This window comes from Cylas formicarius, unplaced genomic scaffold (assembly GCF_029955315.1).
Source record: "Cylas formicarius isolate icCylForm1 unplaced genomic scaffold, icCylForm1.1 PGA_scaffold_3__17_contigs__length_32017465, whole genome shotgun sequence".
NCBI lineage: Eukaryota > Metazoa > Arthropoda > Insecta > Coleoptera > Brentidae > Cylas > Cylas formicarius.
Window position 1 is genome coordinate 23563545 of NW_026844326.1, and position 26186 is coordinate 23589730.

The window sequence follows — 26186 nt, forward strand, 5'->3', positions numbered from 1 at the left end:
AAAAGAGAAATAATATTAGAGAACATGATGGTGATGGTGACGGTGAATAGATGGCACAATTGCATGGATAATTGGTCCTCCTCCTCCTAAGTGCCGTCTCTGCTGAGGTTGGCGACCATTGTGGCATACATTTCTCTGTTCTGGGCTTGATGTATGAGGGCATTTCCATCTGTGTGGGTCCAGTCCCGGATATTTCTCAGCCATGATTTCTTCTTTCGGCCTATGTTCCGTCTACCCTCTATCTTCCCTTCCAATATCAGCTGAAGCTGTTCGTGCTCTTGGTGGCGCATGATGTGTCCGAGGTAAGCGGTTTTACGTATTTTAAGGAGCGTGTACAAGTGTGCTCGTGTGTTCATTTTACGTAGCACCGTCTCGTTAGTTGTGTGGCTTGTCCAACTGACCCGAAGCATACGTCGATAAAGCCACATCTCGAATGCGTTGAGTTTCTTGATGTCGTCTTGCTTAAGTGTCCATGTCTCACAGCCATAAAGCAATAGAGCCCATACGTAGCATTTAAGTGCTCTTAGTCTGAGAGTTATTGATAGTCTCGAATGACATAGCACTTTACGCATATTTAGAAATCCAGTTCTGGCGATTTCTATTCTTCTTCTTATTTCTTTTGAGTGGTCCAGTTGGTTGTTGACTTCTCTGCCCAGGTAGATGTAGTGCTGCACCGTTTGAAGTCTGAGACCATTTATCATAATGTTGGTTATGTGCCCCTGTGAGGATCTGTCAAATACCATGGTCTTGTTCTTAGCGGTATTGATTTCCAGGCCCATTCTTGAGCTTTCTTCATTTAGGATACTCATCAAAGTTTGCAGTTGTTCTTCCGAATCTGCTATCACCACGGTGTCGTCGGCGTACCTTATGTTGTTGATAATGTTCCCATTTATTTTAGCTCCTTCGGGGCAGGTCTGTAATGATGCTTTCATTATAGACTCCGCGTACACGTTGAATAGGAGTGGGGACAGTATGCATCCTTGTCTTACCCCTCTTTCTATATTTACGTATTCGGTGTTTCCAGTCTCCGTTCGTACGCAGCCCTTATGGTCCCAGTACATAATTGGTAAGCTTTATGAATTTTGGTTTGAGTTTGTGAGCCCCTGAGCACCTAGCGATTGGAGGGAGTCTACGTGTTGGGTTCTATAGAATAACATGTATTATCGTCCATTGCACAATCTTTCAAAAAAAGGAATAAGATCAGCGAGCACGGATCTTGAATATAGCAGCACAATTGCAATGATTCGCAGTTTAAAGCTAGCTATTTTTTCTTATTCTAAAAAGATTTTGCTATTTACAACATAAACGTCATTTTGTTTTTATTTGCCACATTGCCAAACTGACCCTAGATTGCGTCCTTTTAAAAATATTTTCAACGTGCTGTCACTTCCGGCTCAACCGAAAGTTGATATTTCAAAAATTTGCTTATTTCAAACGGAACACCGCGTATATTAGTACATATTAAGATACTGTATGAAATTTTAAACATATATTATGTATAATACAATTGTCTTTCCATAGCAGAGTACGTGAAGGGAAACTGTTCGGCCCAACAAATACGATACTATCAAAAAATCTACTTATTTCGAATATGGTTTGGAATAGGCGTAGGTAACTGTGATAGAGAATTAAGTTCTGGACTTAACAATACTTTAGAGTTACAGTTACAGAGTGTCTCATTTGAAAAAACCTAATTTTGGACACTGTGTATAAAAGTAGACAACCCCAATAATAAAAAAGTGAACTTAAGCCTCTTTTTTAACATTTTGCTAAATAGGAGGATCAAATTTTCAGAAATTACAAAAATATTCATGTTTAAATGCCGGGGGCGCAAATATTTCAGAAACGGTTAGACATAGGCATAGGACATTATACTTGAAATATGTTTACAATTACACAAAGAATTTCAAAATGTAATAATAAGGAAGTTGACAGGAACTTCCGGTTGAACCGGAAGTGACAGGACGTTAATATTTTTAAAAATAAGTACACTTGGCACTCACCTTAACCCCAGAAATTGGAAGGCGGTTCTAAATTACAACTTAATAAAATTTTAATGAATGGATAGGATGAAAACCCACTTCGCCAATGTGTTACCGTCCATGGAAATAAATGTACTGTCTTTTACTGACATTTGACGGGCAATGCCGTCAAAGGGAACCGTGCGGAAGTCCCGAAATCGTATCGAATCCTGAAGGCCGGAGCGGGCACTAAGCGGACGCGTCAGACCACGGCACACTCGATTAAACCGGAACCGTTCAGAGAACGTCCGACCGGCTGCACTCCGAAACCGATTTTCCATAAACGTAATCCTCTTCGGTAAATCATGTTTGGCGCGAAAAACTGTTTAATTTTCGTCAGAGAATCGATTATCGGCGTTGTATGGCGGACCGAGGAACTCGGGAGAGGCTAGCGGAAAATTATTATTGCGGATGAAAGCCGGCAATGAAAAAAAAAAAAAAAAAAAGCGGGACGACGCCGATGTGTACCGGACCTCTTCTCTACGCGCGTCTTTCCTCGACCAGAGAATAAAGACGGGTAATTACGCCGGGGTGTCCATAAAAAGCCCCGGGTCTATATTAACTTTCCGCATGAACACTCAAATCCGCACTTTGCCTTAACGTTTCCCATTTGATTTCGTTATTAATATGGAGGCGTTGCAGATGCGAGCGGATAATGGATGAATTTGTACCGGGCGTTCCGTAAAATCAGAGCCCGGTTAACGGGTTATGGAGGTTCAGATCCGAATATGGATTTTAGATTGGTCAGCCGAACACGAATTTTCTATTTCAAGCTCTCCAAATATTAAATATTGGTTAATATTCGACAATTGTTTGTAATGTTATTCATATTTTAAAGTGTTTCTTCTCTGCGACAAAAGCAGTTTCTTTAAAAATTTGAGGTTTAACAGGTCGTATTTTTATTTACGTTTTTTTAGTTTTCAAAATGTTTACATTAATTATTTTATATTAATTGTTAATGTTATTAATTTTAATTAGTTGTGGTTATTTGAATCTACCTCTCTAAAAAATGAAGCAACAATAAATACGAAGTTTTAAGCGATATTAATAAAATAACAATAGTAGTCAATAAAAAATTAGTTACTTAGTTATGTAACGGTCATGGACCATAGATAGTCGTGACACGGTCCTTTTTGACAACTGTCAGTCTTCAGATAGGTGATTCTCCGTTCTCCATGCACCATGGAAGTTCAACTGTTTTTTTTTGTGTTATTGAATGAAAGATATGAAAGATTGAGTTTTTAGGGATAATTGTTAAATATAACAGATAAAATATTAATGTATGTGTTCATTTTCGCATCTATAGTTTCAATATACAGGACGTTCCAAAACATCGTGCCAATATTTAAGGAGTTGGTATTGTTTTATTTCCCCCAATTGATTTTGGATTGAATAGCCGAAAACGCATCTTTAGTTTGAAGCATTAAAAAAATAACAAACATTAAAAACTGTATTTTGCAACAATTTTCCGTATTATTATTTTCATTTTATTGCTGTCTTTCTTGCGACAAAAGGCAGCAGTGTATAAGTTTTTATTTTTAATTTTTATTGCGTGCTAGCTCACAGGTTGTTAGAATATCAGGCTCTTAATTCGTGGAATCAACTAGTTTAGTCTCGACTAGATGGTATTATTTATTATTGTAATTATCACAGATAAATAAACTAAATCAGGTACTTCCTTTCTCAAATAATTCAAAACATGTTTCGTCTCCAAGTTGTCCAATTTACGAGGTACTGAACGTGTCCTCGTTAAAAGGCTTTCCGTCTGATGGGAAGTCAAGGCTACTCCAACATGTAGTCGCCAATAACCAGGTGTCGAAATAGGGGAACGTCGATCCGGACGGAAGGAGAGCAAGGCAGAAGAAAGTAATAAAAAACACGATGTCGTTTGGTTTCGAGGTTCTGTCAAGTAAAATCCGACTAAAAAGTCCATTGTCAAAAATAATCGGCTATGGATTTAAACTGCCCAAGACAAACCCAATATAACCCGACGGACAAATTCCACATTGGAACATTTAAGATTTCCAATAGCGCCTTTTTGACCGAACTTCTCCTGTTTTCGTCAGGTCAAAGATAAAATCAAAGTCGCAAAGTGTATGATATCTGGGACAGGCTAGATTCAATATTGGTACGTATCAGACCATAGAATATTAAAAACTTGATTAAACACCAATTCTTAGTTAACCACTAGTAAAAACGTGGTTACACCAACAACCCAACTAACTGATATCTTTATTTTCCTTTGCCTGTCGATAACTAACCATTAAAAATAGTATGCACATTTAGCGAAATGTCAAACAATATAATCACAGATGTTTTCGGGAAATGAATTGAATTATAAAATGAAATTAATGAATATATACGAGGAGAGTTGAAAACACGACTCCACATAAGACATGACTATACTTTTATTTTATTTACTTCTGATTTTAGATTTAGAACTGGGAAGCAATTACCAGTATAGTTGTACTGTTTGAAACCAATCTATTGCAGTATGACTAATAGTATTAGTATTAGTATTAGTATTATTCCAATTTAAAAAAAAATCATTATTTATTTTGTAGGAATGAAAAATAGATAAACAGGAAATTTTTAAGCAACAAATAGTATTAAGTATTAATGACATTAATTTTCATTAATTATGTAATTTCAATCCATCTCTGTATTTACGTAAATGAAGAGACGACAAATACAACAAAAAGAAGAGTAAAAAAAACAAATCTAATCCTACTGACTTTTTATGCGAATGATTTTATTAGCAAATAATAATATTTGCTTTAAAACAATTGAAACGTACGTGTATGCGAGTGCCCTTTTATTAATAGTGATTAAAAATTATTTTGATTTTTGGTTTGCAGTAAACCGGTTTTTATAATATAATATTAGTTAATTAAAAAGTCAGACGTATTAAAATAAGTTAAGAAAATTACTCTTCGTACTACGTTATGTATAAAACAAAAACTATTGGGATCCACGAGAGAAAAATGACTGAGTTGAACCAACCAAAACTATAGGATATGGGAATTAATAACTTTAAGCAGGATGGGAATCAGGCTCTTGCTACAACAAACAGACCTACTGAGTTTTGTTCAAATCGGAAAAAGAGTTATATGGAGAAAAAACTGATTATTTTTATTGGTTACTAGAATTGAATAATTGAAACTTGAAAAACATTTCAAGGGGGAGTAGCAAGATGTAAAAATATCTAACTATTATGCAAAGAAGGGGTTTATCAAAATTTAAGGTCAACCTAACATAACCATTATAAACTATTATTAAAGTTTCAATATTTTCACCCAAAGAATCTGTCGTTGGTTGTCCCATCTTTTTGACTCGCCCTGTAGATATCTTTAGCAGTTTAGAATTGTTTAGCATCCCCACTTAAATCGCCGCGGTAAATTCAAAATACAGTGTTTTAATTTCTGATAAAACTGTATCTATTCCAGACATTTTAGACAGAGAGGTCCGGAGCGTTGAGGGTCAAGTTTTCGTAATACGATTACAACTTTGGCGGGGTGTCTTTGACGGACTCCGACTTGCAAAGGCTTTAGTTTGCCCCTTTGTGTCTTAAAACTTAATCTCCTAGTAGTATTAATATAAAGGAAGGAACATAAGGTCTGGCAAATATTAACAAAAAAAAACGGCGTTGCCGTCACGCACGAGGGCACGGCGCCTCAAAAAATTCGGCAAATTGGAAAAAATTCGAGCCACGGAACACAAATTTTAAGCGGGCTATATGCATTCGAGCAAAACTTTTGTCTAATTAACGAGTTTTTGCCGCTCAAAAAGTAAATTAAAATTTGTCTTTTCCCATCCGCGTCCACTTTCGGGTTTCGGGTCCGTCGCGGTCAGCGGCGGAGGGTTCGCAATAATACGCACGTATTATTGCTGTTATAATAGCGAGATATTTTGTAATTTGGTTGAAAAAAATATTAATATTAGCGAGCAATGATTTTAGCCTGAGATTGCATCTCCAAAAAATACCACAGACATCCACGTTATTTGTAATTTTAGAGGTATACTTCAAAATGTTGCACATATTTGCATTGTAAACATCGACGTGGAGGGTTGGAAGAAACTTGAAAGTTTGGAAGACTGTTCTTGTCATCCGCAAATTCGAGTATGAAAAAAAAAATTAATAACTGAGTAATTAGTATCCTGCTAGAGACATTTTTCGCAACAGTTGGAAATCTAGAAGAACGGTTGTTCAGTTCTGGTTAGAAGAGAAGCACTTAAGGTCAGTGAAAGGTCCACCGCAAGACAATTTTCTTTTTCATCCGAAAATTCGACTAAAAAAAATAATGTTTAATAATTGAATAAGAAATACCGTGCTACAGGCTTTTTATTGGAAGAGCTTTTGGGACATGAGCTACCTTTCTGGGGAGAGAAAACCTTTTATGGTAATTACAAGTTTGTTATAAAGACCAGGTTCTTTTTCATCAACTATAACAACAACAAACACCCGGTTATCAACGCTTTCTTTTGAGGAAATTTGAAAGCCATTAACCACTGTTCTGGACAAAACAAAACAATTATCCAGTAAGAAATACCCTGTTAGAGGGTTTCTTTTGAGGAAACTTGATAGCTTCCCAGTTGAACTACTGTCCTGGGCCGAAGAAAAGCTTCTATGGTCCGCGATAAGTTAGTCGTAATAAGACCAGATTTTTTTAAATTATCCAGTGGGAAATACGCTCGTCATTCGTTAATCAGCAGTTTTATGGAAAAGTCGTTTTTATTTAAAAAAAAAACATCAAATCGACGGTTAGTACGGCGTTAGACGTCGGCACGCCACTGCCTTCCGGACCGTCATTCATCTTTGGTTTGTTCAGTTAGGCGGTAATCCGGCGTGAAGTCTGCCACAGTTCCGAACCCGTAAACGGATCGATTGATCAATCGAACGAAGAGAAATCGTTCGAATTCGAAAAAAAGAAACAACGGCAGCTCGTCCGCGCACAATAATAGGAAATTATATGCGTCAGTTTTGAGAGAAAACCATGCAAAAGTGATTGCCCGACCGCCGATTAACGTTAACGGGGCAGAGATAATAAAAGTGTCGGTTTCGAGGGTATTAATAAGAATGGCAGTTAATGCGAGTTGTTTATTTTCTTTCGTTCATTCGAAACAACTACTTTGATTTTGAATAGTTTCCTACCCTGCCAAAGCATGCGGATCGGAGCCAAATAATCTAAGAGGAATATTGACAGATAAAGACATCTCAAACATCCAAGGCGTGTGTATACCACCGAGGAAAGAATGTACACCATTTTCCTTTTATGCACTTAAAATTCCTGGGAGTTCCTCTGGAATTCTTCTAGATTTGTCAGTAATTGGTTGAAATTCCTTCACACCGTGCCCCATAATTCCTCTGCGGTTTACCCACAGTTAAAACCTATACTTTATTCATATAAAAGAAGGAGAGGTATTTCAAGCCTTTTGCAGAAGACGGTGGACTAAATTGTTGACAAAAAAGAAGACAATACTTATTTCTTTCCGTCTTAAAGAAATTAATTTTGGTGATTTTTACGTAATATCAACATTGAACAACGTCATTTCAAAGAAAGTTTCGCATATAGGTAGAATGAGCTTCATTTAATTTTAGTTATTTTATCTTCAAAGAAAACATCAACGAAGACCGAGAACACGTTTTTGTGACGATTTTATTGATATAGCAACCCAAGACAACACAGCCACATTGATTACAATGTTTCCATCAAGAAATCATCAACGCTTAAATTTTAGGCGAACTAATTATTCTATTACCATACCCAATAATTGCTAAAGCAAATATTTAGTAACGAAATTGAAAAAACTTGAATTATGTTACCAAAGATTTTTCAATTATAACTGACCATTATTACATCTAAGCCCATCCTAATCCCTTCATGGGAGTCGTTCGTTAGTGATTATAAGCCATATCGCTTAGTTTGGACTAAAAATGTTTTTAAAAAAGAAATAAACTTAAAAATAAATTAGTCTAGCGCTGTAGCAAAATATTATTTACTTGGTGTTTGCTAGTTTTTTATTCGTGTTAACATTTTTATTTCGTGATTTAGTCTGCTATTTTTAGGATGAATCTTACAAACGTAACAGTAAATACAATATTGTATTTAAATTTAGGAAATGCATTGATAATTCTCATATATTTCAAAATTTTTAACTTTAAAAAGCAAATGTTTTACGTCTAAGCAGATTTAGATTAAAAACTTTAAATATCCATTATTTATTTTATTTGTCTATTTCTGTATATACCTAATCAATGTTCATTATTCAATATCTATCATTCCAAACTAACCAAAACAAAATAATGAAACAAATTTCTTGAACATTGTTGATTGTTGTTGAAAATTGTTAATTGTTAAACTTACTCTAAAACTAACAGCACTGAAGATTGATCAAGACTAAGAACAGCTGAAATGGACTCAACATTTGAATCGACGCGTATGCGTTAAAGCAAAGTCTCACTTGGAAAGTATAATTCGGAACAGATTGGTCAAATTTTCTCGGCGACCACAGAGACAAAAATTTGAAACGGCACGCAAAAAACGTCGTCGCAAAACACCAATCAAAGTATAGAAAGTGTCAGGATCGTTATAGTCGTAGAAATTATTGTTTAACTATTTAAGTGGCGAGAAACCCGGCGGCAAAAAAATCATGCAAATTTTCTATTCGTTTGTGTCGACTGCGTTAACGCGGAGTTTCTGTGGCAATCGATTTTTTTATCGATTCACTCACTGGGTCGCTCGTCACACCGTCTTAATCGCGCGAACGCCATTTTTATTGCCCCAACTATAGGTGTTTCTGGGCCGCTGAAATGTAGCAACACTTTTTTGTTGTCCCAGGCGGCCGTCGACGTGGACATTTCTAGAAACTTTAAAAAAAGAAACTTTCCTCGATTATTTTAACGCATAGAAAATATGGTAGGTCTCCATGTATTGACTACAATTATGGAAACAACCAAAACATTTGACCAGTGGGTATTGTAATACGGGTAGAGCATCCGGGACAGGCTTTAATAATAATAATGATAATAACAATAATAATAATAAATATTTAAATAATTAAATAATAATTAATAATAATTAAATGAAAAAATAAATAAAAATTACAAGAAAAGGCAAGAGTGCAGCGCCCAGATGTATCTGCTTGCTGATTTCTACACTTATCCTTACACATAACATCACACCATGGTTTCAATTAATATTTACAATTTCGTTAAGTACCCACTTAGTTATATAACAGAAAAACCTAAACCTACCTCTGTAAATAAAAAAACTATTAGCTAATGTCGAGGCTAAAGTACTGTAAGTACCACAAATTTTTAAAGAATTTTAGCAGTGCACAGTGATTTGATTCTTCCGGCGTTCTGTAACTTCTCGGTGTTTTTTTTTCCTTCATTTTTTGTTCACTTTAAATTCTAGAACATAACCACGTTTTTAGTTTATTTGGAAAAGAATTTATTTTCGCATTCTGCATGGAATGAGGCAGGTCATTATATAATTTAGCCAAGTAGTAACTGAAGGATCTTTCAAATATACCAGATTGGTGACGAGGAATTATGACCCCTTTAAATCTTAGATTTAAGTTATTCACGTCTGTTCTAAAAGTTATTTTTTCGGAGATGTATTCGGGATATTTTGTCTTAATAATTAATTAATTAATTAATAAAGACAACAGCGATAGATCAAGCGCCGCGTCTTCATATTCGTCCAACCCGCTTCCTTCAGCTTGTAGCAGATAGGTCTTCCGCGACGGATGCCGTAAATAAACCTTAGGCAGCATTTTTGAATCTTTTCAATACGTTGTGGCGAATTACCTGTCAAACATTGCTGACATCACGGTGATTAAACACGGAGAGAAGATTTTAGCCTTTTGCGTAATTCCAGAGGTAAAATGAACTGCTTAAAAATTCTAAAAAAAGCTTATCCTTATTATTATAACCGAATTATAATTAAAGCCAGAGCTTTCGAAAATCTTATAAATACTAATAATAATTTTTTTAATCGATAGAAAAATAGTTACTAATCAGTATTTTTTTTATTAAATACTTTTTAATAAATACTTATAATTATTATATATAACATTGTAAATATGGGAGAGTGGGCCACGACGGCCAGAAGGGTCGCCAAAATTTGGGTAAATTTAGTTAAAGTTAGTCAAAAATATATCAACTCATGGTTAAAACCCACAAAAAATAAAAAGCTTAAGTAGGCTGTCTCGGCCCACCCGCCCCTATGTAGATATAATAAAATCGCTAATTTAAAATACGATGAAACAAATATAAGCAAATTACCAATAAATAGGTAAATAGGTAGTTTTTATTCAAAATCTAATTCTGTTTTACTATCATCAATATTCATTTGTTACTGCATTTGCATCAATTTTAATTATATTTTTAATTAATTTTATTACAATCGGACACACTAGGAGTAGCATTTTATGCTCTCACATTTTATTTTCTTTGGTGCTATAAATATTCTATGGGGTTGAATATAAAATGATATGAAGCAAGACGTAAAACAATATGCCCCATCTCTTCAGCAAATAAATCTCCAATTCCATTACCCCTTGTTTTTTCTTTATATAGCCGCATTTTACAAATAACTCTATGAAGGGTGACACGGCTAATAAATATATTGTTTCCATCTGTTTTTGGTTTTGGTTGGTTTGGTTTTGATAAAGGCAATATACTTTCCTTCTTATCATATCTCCAAAAACTCCAGCGGGCCTAGCCGTCATTAAGTAAAGCAAAATTTGCCTCACTTATCTATCACGTCGTTCCAATTCCAGTTAAGATCGAAGGCACTCATCTTTTTGCGGGTTTGTGCCGCTACGCGGCTATTCGCAGTGCAAATATTCTTCTTTTCCATGTTTGACGTAACGCTGGGCCCGGCTACCATGGCTATTCGCCAAGCCATAATTTTACAAGTAGCGCATAAATGCGCCTATGGCGTTTTTCAATGCAAACCAATGAACATAGAAAACTTGGATGTCCGGAAGGTGTAGTGTATAGAGAACAAATCCCGAGCAATAGGTCAGAGATTGAGAGTTATGTATTTACATTGGCCCCTTCAAAAGATAGACCATCAATGTAAAATATGATACTTTTATATACGTCTTAAGAATATGTATAGGATAGCCAGTTAAAGAGCCGTCTATATATTTTCCAGAAATCTATAGTGTTATAAAAAAGGTTTGAATACAAAAGTTGTTTGAAGTAAAATGGTCTTTAATATTTTGTATTATTTCAATTGTCACAAATTACATACAGGGGATCAAATAAAGTTATATTTATTGAATGGAATACCCTACGTTTTATTACATTTCTAAATACTTCATTTAAAGGTGAATCGAACGATATACATGAACACTGGTCTGCGATGCACCGGTTTGAATTTATTAAAGATTCTCATCAATTCCGAGGCAATATTACCGCAATTTACCTTAATTCTGAAAAAGTCTCTATTATTTTTTTTATAAAATTGTCGTATCGATAATCATCTATTCAAAAAATACTGCAAAAATTATGGATTATTTTATTTTTAAAACAGTAACAACATTTGACAAAATTTTTCAAAAATAAATTAATAATTTTATATTAAATTTTCAACATGTCCACCATTTTGAATCATGCAATACCTCCAAATGATTTATGGTATTTAATATATAATCGGTAGTATTTAGTTGTTTAATTAAATCGCGAAAGGTATATTTTTGGTATATTATTCCTTTTAGTAGTGTTAAATCCGGGCTTTCTCCCTGGCCAGAATATGGTGCCATTTTGCCCAATCCATTGCCTAAAATTTCCATTTAAAATTTCAGGAATAATATTGCCAATAAGAGACTCAATATTATTTCTTAATAAATCTAAAAATCGCACTGCTATCAAATTTTCTTCCTAAAATATTAGTCCGAAAATACTATCTCTCTAAATACCGCACCATACATTAACCGATCTTATACCTTGTTTACTCGTCTCAAAGTAATGCATATTTTTTTTCGATTATGCAATGTTATTGTTGTAATTAACGATTCATGATTAAATTAAAATTTGATTTTGAATTGAAACTGAAATGATTAAATTGATTCATTTATTTATTTTCTATTAAATATTCTTTTATAATATTTAATGACATTTCAAAAAATACGAGGCGTTTGATTTAAAAAAGAGAAAAGTAGCATTTTGCGAGACATAGCAACACCGCCTATTTGATAAAAAATATTTCAAGTTTGAATACTGTCCAGGAAAAAGTATTATTTTCTAAAATATGTTAATATGCAGCGTAATAAAAACCTTTCCAATATAACCTGAATCCCGAACATATTCGCTAAAATTTAATAAAATATGGGGTGTGCCGTTTAAAAAAATGAAACTTCATTTTACCACCCTGTATGTAAATGAGTGAAAATGAAAATAATACAACACAATTAAAGATCATTTTACTGGAAATAACTTTTTTATTCAAACTTTTTTTATAACCCTCTTCTACAGATCCCTCTACAGTACAGAATGGGCATCAAAATAATTCTATTTATGTTAGTCTAAAAGTCGATATTACAAAAGATACAGGTTATTAAAGTTGCAAATTAAAATCAGATATTTGTCGATACTTTCGGGATTGATAGGGGCGAGAAAAAAAAATAGTCTGACTGCATTTTGGAACCGAGCCGGCAGGGGGCGCAGCACGCGTTACCAACGTATACAAATGCTATCAAAACTATATAGGCAATAGCAGTATTACGTCGCATGCACACAATGTAAACGATTCGCGGAGTCATTCAATAGCAAAATCGATACGACATATATCGATAATCAGCTCGAAACTGGAATCTATAGAATCTCATCTTATTTAACGAATCGGTGGCGTGTAAAAGACTGCAACCGAAATACGATCGCCGCGGCCTACTATCCCTTACACACCGGTGTAACGCTAGCTAAATTTGCCGGTCGACTGATCGCGTGTACAGCGATTCGGTTTTGTTTCTCTCGCATTTTCTCGCCCGGACGGCGACGGTTTTTCCGCGATTTCCCGTCCGATTTTGCGGAACGTGCCCCGCACGCCGAGATTTTCGAAATTTTATCGACTATGAAACCGAAACTATCGGACTTCGATAACACGCGCAGTCATTATTCGACAATCGATTGCGCGAAAAACGTTCCATTATACAGGGTGGTTTTCAACTAAATTAGTTTCGGAGATTTTATTTTAAAAACTCCTGTTCCAAAAGCTCTAGCTATAAAAGTTTATCTAAATGCCCGTCCGAAAGCTCCAGTTCTAAAATTTCCTCTAAAAGTATTCTAACTCTAAAAGCTTCCTTAAAAGCTGATCCATTCTCTTTAACGTTCTGCACTGTAATATTTTCGTTTCATACACAAACCACAAGAAAAGTTTTTTGGAGCTAGTCGATAGAATGAGAATGGAACATGGAACATAGTTTCCAAAAACGCTAATGACTGCGGGTGTTTTCGAATACGTAACCGAAAAGTTTCAAATGTTTCAGTCACTTACCCTGAGGTTCCTGTTTGTAGGAACTCTGAGATCCGTCGCTGCTGTGAGATGAACTCAGGCCCCGCTGTCGGGGTTTCAGGTTGTCCAGCTCGCGCAAGTGGGTCGTGAATATCGTGTGGCGACCGAGACCGATGGTCGGGTAGGCGGCACCGTGAGGGTGACCTAAAAAAATGCCATTAACACCCTCGAAAAGGCGATAATTGGGGAATAGAGTCAAGAGTCCGGAAAATTACAAAATACTGCCCTGCGTTTGCTTCGTTACCAAGCTCCCTGGTAGGTTTTGTTCGAAAGAGAAGAGCGCGATCGTCTAGACTTTAGGGCCTTTAAAAACTCAAAGTGACTCATTGGTTAGGTTAGGGAGACTCTTGTGGATAGGCATGTCTGTAAACTTCTAAACTCTGTGTTTGTGTATACAAAGATCGTTACGACATCTAATCTTTCAATACATGTTTTTTCTTGTTCTAAACTGCAGGTGTTCGTGCACCAAAGACTCGATCTTTCATTTTATTGGAGTGACGGATTAACATTTTTGAGACTAACCTCGGCCGCCCTAACAATTTCCATGGGAAGAGTAATAAGACTGTGAGAGCTGTAGATACTCATCTAGATATTAATACAACTGAGGGAAATATCAACCCAATTAACAAAACGTATGCTCACATAGCTATTCGAAAATATAGTGACTTGAATATGGTAATGCCTCTGAGTTTCACATACTAACCTATATCTAGTACTAGTATTACTAATTTTATTTGGCACCTTGGGCACCTTAGAAGGCGATTTATTCACAGGCCTCGATTTATTTTTGTTTTATAGTAAAACAATCGCAAATGACATATATATGTTTTATTTACATAAAAAAATTACGATTATTTTACAACCCAACTTAATTAACGAAAATATTTGCTCCAAGGTGGTAGAGAACCCCTTCCCTTCGGGCAGATGTATCGCTAGCCGTTATCAAGTGGAGACTCCACTGAACGTTGTGTAAACAAAAAATAAAGATACTGGAAGTTCGACATCTACTACCATCCGTCACGTTGACGTATACGTCAAACGTATTATAAACTGCAAAATATCCGCGACTTCAACCTATATATACAAGTTTGTTATATTTCTTTCATAAACGTATATACGAGGTGTGTTTAACAAGTAAGGTGACTTTTAAGTTTTATCAAAAAGTATTTACTTATTTATCAAAATTAATGTTGTCCCCTTCAAAGTGATTCCCCCAAATATAATACACTGCTGCTAAAGCGTTTCCCACTCCTCGAAACATTTCCCCAGTCATTTTTGCTTTATCTCCTTAATCGTTTCAAACCACCTTCCTTTCTTGAGTTTTGGAAGCAGGAAAAAGTCGCATGATTGTGGTTTTGTTTTTGGCAAAAAAGTTAGACACAAGCAACGATGAGTGAGCAGGTGCATTATCGTGATGCAAATCGATGACTTGTTTTCCCACAATTCCGGACGTTTTCTTCGTATTGCGTCTCGCAAACGGGAAATAACTTCAAGGTAATACTTTTTATTGATCGTACGACCTTGTAGTAAGAACTCTCGATGTACTACTTCTTCTTCTTCATGTGCCGTGTTCGTCATCGCACGTTGGCTATCATATGGACTATCAAAACCTTATTCACGGCAGCTGTACCTGACGTATGGAACCATTCCCGTAAATTTCGAAGCCCTTCTGCGACCTGACCTTCTTCTTCCTTCTATCTTGCCCTGCATAATTATTATTCGCGTGTTCCTCTCGTCAATACCTACTTGCTGGAGGATTTCCATAAGCTTGTCATGCCCGCATCTCTGCATCTCTGAACTAGAACTTGAATACAAAACAGCACTTCTCTGGTTCCAAGGTTATTACAGAACACAAATTGTGTTTCGCTAATTTGTTCTTTAATTTTGATGTAGATTTTGATTCGAAGGAAAATTTTTATTACGTGACTTATTAAGCTAATTGTGTGAGTTACCTTTTTTGGCAAGTGTCACAAAGGTTGATTGTAACCAATCAGTTAGTATGAGTCGGTTTTCATATTGCCGTTCTTGCCAACTAGTCCATGAGGTCTCCTGGTGTTTGTGCTTGTTACTTCTTTAATTTTATTATGCACGTTGAATCTCGCTGCATCTGTTTGCAGCTCGTATATTTATTTCTTTTGATTTCTTTATTGGTGAGGTTTTATTTTTGTTGGTCTTGATGTTCTACGCCACGATAATAGAAAAACTTCATAACCAGATACCCATGATTCGTCACCAGTTTTGGCGTTTTTGAGCATATAAGGATCATCATTGACGTCGTTAACAGTGCTTGAGCGATGCTTCTTCCACGGTCCTTTTCTCCAAAATTCAGCAGTTTCGGAACAAATTTTGCTGCTACACGTTTCATGCCCAAAATTCCCGAAAAAATTGCATTCGACAATTTTTCAACACCATTTGTTTCATTTCTTCAACGCTTTCATCAGTTATTGACGCGCTGGGCGTCCAGATCGAGGTTCGTTGGCGTCTTATCGGATATCTTAGAAGAGCTTGTACCACTTATAAACATTTTTTTTGGTTAAAAGTAAATACACCATATATCGTTGTCAACATTTCAATTTTTTGCAGCGCTGTATTCCATTTTTTACACAAACTTTTATTCTTTATTCTTTGTTCTATTTTTTTTTTTACAGTAGAAAATCGCCAAGCACACAAAACACGTCTAACGCTTCTGTCTCCCAAAGAAAAAGTAAATGTGCAAACTGGCTGAAACTGTGAATATATGTTAGGAACATGTGTACCAACATAACAAAAAAAATTTATCGAAGATCGACTGTACGTAGCCTACCCAACTACAAAAGTAACCTTACTTTTTGAACATACCTCGTATATATACAAAAATTTTTACTAGATGATAAACGTCTATTAATAGTTTACAAAACACTAGGTTTATATCAAATACGTTTATTAAATGATATTTTGTTTTATAAATTGATAAGTATAACAGGGAGGTTCATTACGGGACAAGTCCATTAACTGGTACGTACAAAATTAATTTCAAAACAAGTTAATAATAATAAATAATAATAAATATGAATGTAGATTCAGACATTACTGAAATCTGATTGATTACAAAAATATTGCAGAAAAACTCGTATAAATACAAAAAACAAAACATGTGCGGTAAACGGCATTTGAGTCACAAGTTTATTTGGCACGAACGAAGCGAGTGTTTTATAAACGAGTGACTTTTTGCGACCGTTAGTGCGTACATTTTTTCAAAACAACACGAATACATTCACTGACATGACCGTCAGAATTGACAAACGTCAAAATTCAAGCCGCGAGGTAAAATCTCCGAAAACATCCGATTGCTCCCAAACCCGTGCGGTAAAATCCCCACGGTAAAAATTTTTGTCTACAAAGATACTCTTTCTTTCCTTGAACAGTTTGTTTTACCTTAAAACAAATTGTCTTGAAGTGAAACATTTATTTTTAGTTTAACGCAGTGTTTCACCTTGTAATGAGACTTTAATTTTCTTCTTTAATTGTTTTGTTTCGAAACAATTCATTTTTTAACAAAACGAATTGGCTTCATACGAGTCATCGAGAGTTCTTAATTTATTTTATTTAGCATAAAACAAAAATTTGTTTCTATGGAAGCTACGAAGCTCTGTCTCCCTTTAAGAAAAATCTAATCTTGAAAATTGGATTTTTACTCAAAACAACCCGGTATAAATTATCTCTGATGAAAATAATAAATATGTCACACGTTCGTCCAAAACAACCTGGCGCATTTGTCTTGAAGTAAAAAAATTAAACCCCCATTGTCTTGAATCGATACATTTTCGTAATATTTGTCTTGGACCTGTTAACACGGAGACACGCATTTCATTTAGTTATTTATGTGATGTGGAGTGAGTGTGTCGGAAAGGTGGCTTTGGTCGGCATCGCATCGGAAACGAAAATTGTGTTTTGTTTTGATGTCGATTTTTGATTTGAATGTGTATAGAAATACCTAGCTCATATGGAAAACATACTTGACCTTTTGACAGATTGAGTATACATACATACCTATACATATAGGTACCCCATACGTACGTAGGTACGTATCCTGGTAAGCGTAGGCTTTTGCTCATAAAAAAGTAGGAAATTGGATTAAATAATGTAACATCAAAGTCACATTTACCCTACATATCCAACTTCTCTTAATCTCATTTTATATAATACTGTTTTTTTAATTAAGATTTAGGTGTACTCGCATTTTGTTACTGCGTTATGTTATTTTTAGAACATATTGCCATGTTCTTTGCATTCGTAGCACCGTTAACGTTGTTGTGGTTGTTATTATACTTTTAGAATATGATATAATATGTTATTATAATTTTAGAATATAAGACTGTTTCTTAAAGATGTTCTCGTTTGTGGTACTTTTAAGTATGTTGCAGTTACTGTTGAATCCGAAAAAAGAAAAATACATATTTTTGTATTTTCGTACGACTGAATTTCTTTACATTTTTCTTCACATCAAAACACCTATATTCCTATGTAAACAATACAATCACTTCTAGAAAACAAATTCAATTTGTAATACTTTTATACATACAGGGCGTCCCCAAAGTCAACGATAATACTGAAAGGGCTGATGGAAAAAGTCATAAGCATCAAGAAAAACATAAAATGGCCTTAGTAAAAAATCGATGGTTTTCGCGATATTGCCACCTTAACAAAATTTATTAAAATCGTAAATATGGATCAGATTTTCGAGTGTCACATAAGAATGTAAAGAGTTATTTTTTTTTAGATATGACACTTGAAAATCTGATACAAGTTTACAATTTTAATGAAATCAATTAAAGTGACAATATCGAAAACCATCGATTTTTTACTAAGGCCATTTTATGTTTTTCTTGATGCTTATGACATTTTCCGTCAGCCTTTTCAGTATTATCGTTGACTTTTGGAACACCCTGTACATATGTTTAAGAAAAAAACTATCTTAGAAGAAAATAATATAAATTTCCGTTTATTTTGATTTAAGGGAGTATAATTTTTCATTTGAAGAATAGATTTGTCTTGAAACAAAATAATGCAGATAGCTATAGGTTTGTTTTATCTCGAAAAACACTTCTATTTGCTCTAAAATAGTATATGGTCTTGAAAGAAAACTTTAGAAATTTTCATTATTTCATTTTTGGTCAAGAAAATTATTTTGACTTGGAAGAAGAATCAAAAGGTTTTGTTTTGAATGAGCAAATATTTTCCTTCTAGAGGAAAAGGTGTCTTAGATTGATACACTTTCATTTTATAATAAACAAAAATTCTGTTTTGCAATAAAACAGAGAGTTAAGAGATTTTTTCTGATAAATCAAGAAAATATTCTCTTGGTTGCTTTGATCTAAGAAAAAAAAATTTACCGTGCCCGAAATGTCTGAAGTGACTCGGATCCGTGGGAAACGAAACTCACGTTTAGCTATTTTACAAAACGGAGTAGAAAAACAAATTTAAAATACAAAAATGTCACATAATAAAGTGAAACAAAAATACCGTACAGAACAAGGGATTCGCTAATTTAGGTTTGGATTTAGACTTTAAAGCGGTTATTTATTAAGGGTATTTTTATTTAGTGTATAAATAAATCACTATTGCGTTTTTTTTGGTGAAGAAAAGACGCAATCTGCTCTATGAGGCAAAATCATTTAAAAATTAAGCGTTTAATTTACTAGCACCATAATACACGTTTAATATAAAAAAGAAATACGAATTAAGTGTATTAATTATACGAATGAAATGTTATACGATGTTTCTACGAAGAATACGTTTATTAAACGTATATACTATGGAGCGGTGTCGATTTCGTAATGGTGTAAATCGACTTTGATTTTTAAAATATCAGATAATGACATGATGATAGCATTAAGAATATCCGCACTCTTTCGCAGGGTCATTCATACAGTACTAGATCACTAGACTTAGTTGTTTCCCGCAGGTACAGACTACCTCTGTCAAAAATTCACTAAATTCTTCACAGCATTAATTGTCATCTGTTCGTTCTATATAGAACTTCGTGTTATATTTATACATCAGTGACTTGCAATAAACCCTACTGTATCATTGTTAAATATTTTACCAATGCACTAATTTCACAAATTAATAAAAATGAGGAACTTATCCAAAGTCTAACATAATTAAGTGATTTGCTAACTTAGTGGAGATTTACAGAGATTTATCAATGATTGACTACGATTTATTGATGATATAGCTACCACACTCAAGCGGCACTCCAAGGCAATGGCGATTTTATGCACCCAATTGCTGCTGCTGCTGCAGCCCCCCGCTATTTATTATTTTTATTCTCATCGTTTCAACAATTTTACGTCGCTGTTTGAACAAGCAAAGCCGCGGATTTGTTTGGCATTCGTAATCCACAGTTGTTCGGCACTCGTAAATTCATATAAATAATACATCGGTTGACCCACCCCTCCCAGCAATCCCCACGAACAACGCGCTCCCCCGAACCCGCAGGAATTAATTTATAGTTTTTACGAATTGATTATTCGTATGGTAATTGCGTTATTACATGTTTGACTTTAATATTTGATACGTTTGTGGATCCGGTTTTGCAATTTATTCGTTATAAACGACACGATATGGGGAGTATTTTATCAGATTATTTTCGCCCGGTCGGTCGACCCGGCAATTGTTTTCGTTAAATAGCTCTTTTGCATTAAATATCGTTACGACATTACGTAATTAGAATAATGAGGGATCGTTTGTCCATAACCTCTATAGCGCATAGCTCGGGTTCGACGTTAACTATAACATTTTTTATATCCAGAGACCAGTTGTCAAATCATATAAGGGCTTAAAAAAATCCATTCTATTCTCCAAGGAAGGACAGGAAATTTTAAAATTATTTTAAATTATTAATTAATAAATTAAAGACTTAATTCTGTTCCTACAAAAAATATGGATTGAAAAAACAATTGGTTTCCCCAAGCTTCAGTGCTAGAATGTGTTTTAAAATGTGGATGAAGTATTTTAAAATAAAATAAATCCCTATAAATTCGGTTAAATCGTCAATAAATGCGTACAAATCGCTATCGCCTTCTTAGCAAAAGAAGTCCTTGGTAAAAAAACACTTGAGTCATAGTGAACCGCCGATAAAACACTGCAAAACCTTGAAAATCATGGTAAACCACTTACCAACTTTAACGTTGAATATAACAAATTTGATCCGACATGTGTGTCTGTGTATGCATTGCATTAAAACTAGAAAGGGAGGCACCAAATTCTTTTGTCCGTTACTTTTATTTACAATCCTATAAGCATAAATATAACATAAATAATTGTTAAATATGGCTGACTTATATGCAAGCTTAACATGAAAAAAATCCTATACGAGGACAGCGTCGAAAGTCGCGATTTTTAGGTTATGTTGTACTTTATGGTTTACGAGTGACAATTCATTAATACCACTTTCAATTATAATCATAAATAAATAAATGCAACAAATATTTTTCACATGACGTTATCAGGATTTTGAAAATTCTATTCTGAAATTGTACTAAATTTGGTAATCTTTGGCGGTAACGTAATAACAAAAACAAAATAGCAAACAACACATCGTTTATAGGAGTCACACTGACCATCACTAGCAGGATAAGTGGGACATCTGAACCAACCCTTGATCTAGAGACAGATTTTCATGAATAATCATTGTTTTCTGCAACGTTCGGTTAGTATTCCCGCTAAATTATATTCTCGCATTTTATACGATATCAACATATGTAGTCAACCCACTTTAGACGAAGAGTTTACAAGAGCTGCTTGAAAAATGTTGAATTTCTTCAGTTTTTTTTTTTTCGCAACAGTGAATAGTTTAAGGGGGACATCCGCCATCTTCTGTTCAGGAGAGGGCGAAGAAAACTATATTGAATATAAAATTTGGCAATTGCAAAGAAAAGAGGAGACATTTTTCAAACGCCGAAAAATAGCGATCAAATAAATTCATTAAGTCGTATTGAATGGAGTCGATATTATTGGGATTCCCCGAATAGCTTAGTATCGTGTTCCGATATTCCTTGAAAAGCTTATAGGTAAATTGGACATCATAAACATATTATTACTAAATAATGACAGATAACACTCTACAATTGCAAGATGTTATTTAAAACATTTTTTCACTAGCTCCCAACACTACTCACGATACTCGATACGTGTCTACATCAAAAGCTCTACGCAATGGAATTGATATAATTCGTAGAACTGTTGGTTCGTCTCCAAAGTACTCGCAATATTTTATGATGAAAATTTGTTTGCGAATGCAGTGTTGAATTAAGAGATAAAAGAAAATTTATATTTTGTCTATAATAAATAAGTTGGAAATAAGGTGTAAGGTTACAGATCCCAAAATAAAATAAATAAGAACTAAAAGTTCAGATTTTCACGAAATTATATATTTTCACATGACAATTATTTCAACAACAATGTATCTTTATCAAATGTAATATTTACAAACTACCTGCTACTATATACAACGAAAAATGACAATAAACCCTTAATTAATGTTGTTAGAATTTGTGTGAGATGTTTAAATCCAATTAATCGTTAAGCAATACATTTGAATGTCTAATTTTGTTAATCTTCATAAAACCTTAATTAATGTTGTTGCGAGAATTTAAGTTCAATAAAGGAGAGGTATTTAAATCTAATTGAACGTGAATGTCTCAATTTATTAATCTCCATGGCTTCCAATATATTTAATTTTCTACTTTTTGTGGCTGTATGTAAAATATCAAAATTGTCGTCAAAAATGTGTTTTTCTGTGTTTAAGTGTGTAGCATAATTAGAATCTAGACTAATGTTTTTAAACGCTCTTTTATGTTCGTTAATGCGTTTCTTGAAGGATCTACCTGTACCTGCAATATAAATTTTAGGACAAGATCAAAGCTGTAGACACCTGATTTTTGGACATTTCGTTTTATTGTTTTTTAAATATTTTCCTATTGTGTTGTTAGTTCTGAAAGCTATTTTTAAACCACATTTTGACAAAGGTTTTGAAACTTTTTCACTGGGTTCTCCTATGTATCTAATTGTTTTAGATTGTTCGTGTTCTGTATTAGGTTTCCGATAAACTGATTTCACTGTTGTCTAGATTTGTTTTTTGTTTATAATTTTATCGATAATTCACGGATTGTAGCCGTTGTTGAGTGCGATTTATTTAATGATATTAAGTTGTTTGTTGTAATTTTCTGTTGCGATTCTGTGCATAAAAGAGTGAAATGCAGCCATTTTGGGTATATAAGGGTGATTTGAGCTATTATGTATGACTGTGTCCGTGTGTGAAGGTTTATGGTAAATGGAAAAATCTAATTTGTTTTGCATTTTCGTCTCTAGTCTAAAAAAATAATAGAGTTATCCTGTTGAATCTCGATAGTGAATTTTATACGCTAATGAAATGAGTTAATGTAATTTTTAAAAAAATCAATTGTCTGTCCGTTCCAACAAAGCAAGCAAAGACATCATCCCCGTATCTATACCACCAAAAAAAACTTTACTTAACGGATGTTCTAGTATGATATTTTCCAAATTATCCATAAAAATCTCGGCTAACAAAGGACTAAGTGGGTTTCCCATAATCACACCTTCCTTAGAGATGTAAATCCGTCCATTAAATTCAAAATAGTTTTTCTCTAAAGATACTATTAAGCAATCTAATAAATCTTGTTTCACCAATGGGTTAACCTGTTTCCGAGGGTGAAATCTACAAAATCTATGACATCCATAGGTGGAATACTGTGAAACAAGTTTTGTACATCACATCACGTTGTCATGTGAAAATATATGATTTCGTGAAAATCTGAACTTTCAGTTCTCATTTATTTTGTTAAATGGATAGTTGTGTCTTTTTGTTGCCCCCTTTATATATGACTTAATTAAAAACAAATATATTGATCCCGCAGACAAGCGGCCAATAACTAGTATATTAAACGAACTTCTAATTGAACTTCAATCTTAATTATATGAAGCGCCTTTTGCTACAGGTCAGTCTCGCCCTCCTCAAATTATCATCTTCAAGGAGTTGAACTTGCTCCTTTTTTGCAAATATTTATCTTGTGTGGGACCAACGAAATCGCTTGGGATGGTTGGGATAGCATTTCCAATTCATACTTTAATATGGGTAGACTGCATATCTTAATCTTTAGGAAAAGGCGCTTGATATAATTAAGATTGAGCTTCACTTAGAAGTTTGTTGAATCTAGTAATAAAACTTGATATACTCACACTCACACATAGTATTTTTTTATTTAAATTAGCAAAATTGCGGCTTATAGTTCAACTAAAAGAAACCATGTCTCTCCAATTTACCCTTATAAAAAAAATAAATAAAGGCAAGTTCGGGGAGATGCTATAGCCGGCATTAAAACGGGGAGATGACAAACCGCACGAAATATTGGTACTTAATAAAATAACGGTCCTATTGTGCAGTAGTTGCGGTGGCGGCGTAGCAACCTCCCCCGCCGCCGCCCCCCTCACGCCGAAACCGCGAATTCGCATATAGTGCCTTACGGAAGTCATCACGCGGAATCATTTCCGGTACCGTCCATTTCCGCCACTATTATTACTGAATTATTTGTAGGAATTTGCCCGCGGCCGCCGCCGCTGGCGGGCGGTAGCTGATGACCCCGACATCTGTTAATGATTTGTTCTAATTAACTCACACTGCGACGTTGCGATGAGGGGGGGGGGGTGGACGCGCGTACGCACGGGGGAGACAGTGAGGGATGTCTCAATTCGGGGGGGTCTGGGCAGGGGCAGCGGGGACCGATGCACCGCATTTTGGAGACCAAAAATATACTCTATTTCTGTAGACAACAGAGCGGCAGAACGTTTAACGGGTTTACGTTAGGGTTAATTAGGCGGAAAGTCTGCGACACACACACCCAAACACAAAATATACTTATATACTAATATACTCGAAAAATGCTTGTCTGGAACATATTTTTCTTATAACGGTCAAATTTTTGAACAAACAGCTATGGGTTCTCCACTATCACCAGTCATCGCAAATATATTTATGAAAGCTCTCGACAACTTTCATCTAAAACCAAAATTATGGAAACGACACGTCGATGATACTTTTGTTATTTGGCCTCATGTTCAAGAACCCCTGGTAGATTTTCTTAGACATTTAAACTCTATACACCCTACGATACGTTTTACCATTGAGCTGGAAACTAATAATAACCTTCCATTCTTAGATATTTTTATCAATAGAAAATCAAACCTAACATTGGGTCATTGTGTTTACAGAAAACCTACGCACACAGACCGATACCTAAATGCATGGTCACATCACCATCTGGTCCAAAAATCATCGGTTATCAACTCTCTTGTTTATAGAGCCGTAAAACTATCTCAACCCGAGTCACTGAACCCAGAGTTAAAACACATTACCTCTGATCTTCTCTCTAATAATGGCCACATTAAAGATTTTAAGCGTTCGATCAAAAAATACACTTCACCACAACCTCCCAATAGGAATGAGGCCGAAAGCAATCCTACACTTGCCACTGTGGTCCACTAACCAAAAAATCGCTCAACGTCTTCGGTCCATCAAAGATAAAGTTCCATTTGAGATGCCAGGAGTTTACACCATTTCATGCATATACGGCAAAGAATGCATTGGAAAAGCCGGACGAAAAATATCAAGTAGGCTCAAAGAAGACGAAAACGCCTTACGACTAAGACAAATAAACTCATCACTCATAAAATTTTATTCGATAAAAATAAAATTCTTGCATGTAATCAATTCTTCTACTAAGGGAAAATCCGAGAATCGGTAGAAATCTATAAACAACCTAACAATCTTAACCACGACTCAGGCCTCAGGCCTCTACCTATCACGAATATAGGAATCAGTCATCCGAGACGGTGTTTATGCCCCTCTCAAAGAACATAAGTTTGGTAAAAAGTATTACAGTAGCCTGTGGGAGTTTCTTTGAAAAATTAACAATATATACTTATTAATCGGAGAACTAGATCTAAATTGGAAGCAAATTTTACAATACAAAAACACCGCTAGTAACAGGTATTCTTGTTTTTCTTTTGCTGATTTATATTAATAATAGAATGGGTTGCCTATTTTTGTTGTTTAATGACTTTGTTTACCGATCTAATTTTCCATAAATGTTTGTAAAAAATAATCTATTTTCATCAAAAAGGCACATATAAATCGATTTTGACGTTTTTTCATAAAATCTTGATTAATGCCTTTTACCAACTCTTTTATAAAGGATATATCATTCACCCATGTTTCGTCCAGATAATAGACATTCCTGTTTTCCCTTCGAAGCTGTCAAAACTGCTCTGAAATATCGTCATCGCCAGCAAAATAATTTCGTTTTTTTCTAAAAGTGATGTTAAAAAAATTTATAAACATTTGATAAAGAGACGGTATTGTCGAAACAATTGTCATGTCATAACATATAATTTCGTGAAAATCTGAACTTTTAGTTCTTATTTTGAAAAATAGAGTTTCATCAAGTAAAAGCCAATTTTCGAAAATTTATTTCTTCCTTCCCATCGATCTGGATGGGTGGAATGAAGTCATTTCATTCAGACATTAATTTGTCTTATTTATTGATTTCAGTTTTTTCATCCTCATTTATTACAGTTTCTT

General features: G+C 34.6%; 1 protein-coding gene across 3 annotated transcripts in view; it reads right to left on the reverse strand.

Annotated features, from left to right (window-relative positions):
- LOC132699193 (segmentation protein Runt-like) overlaps positions 1–26186 on the reverse strand; it is an 87120-nt gene that overhangs the window by 32330 nt on the left and 28604 nt on the right. For 2 of the 3 annotated variants that reach the window (XM_060665769.1, XM_060665770.1), the window contains exon 4: positions 13529–13690. The exons of the other annotated variant lie outside the window; for it this stretch is intronic. In XM_060665769.1, the coding sequence (XP_060521752.1) occupies positions 13529–13690 (162 nt within the window). The remainder of the gene's footprint in view (positions 1–13528; positions 13691–26186) is intronic. 3 annotated transcript variants of the gene reach the window in all.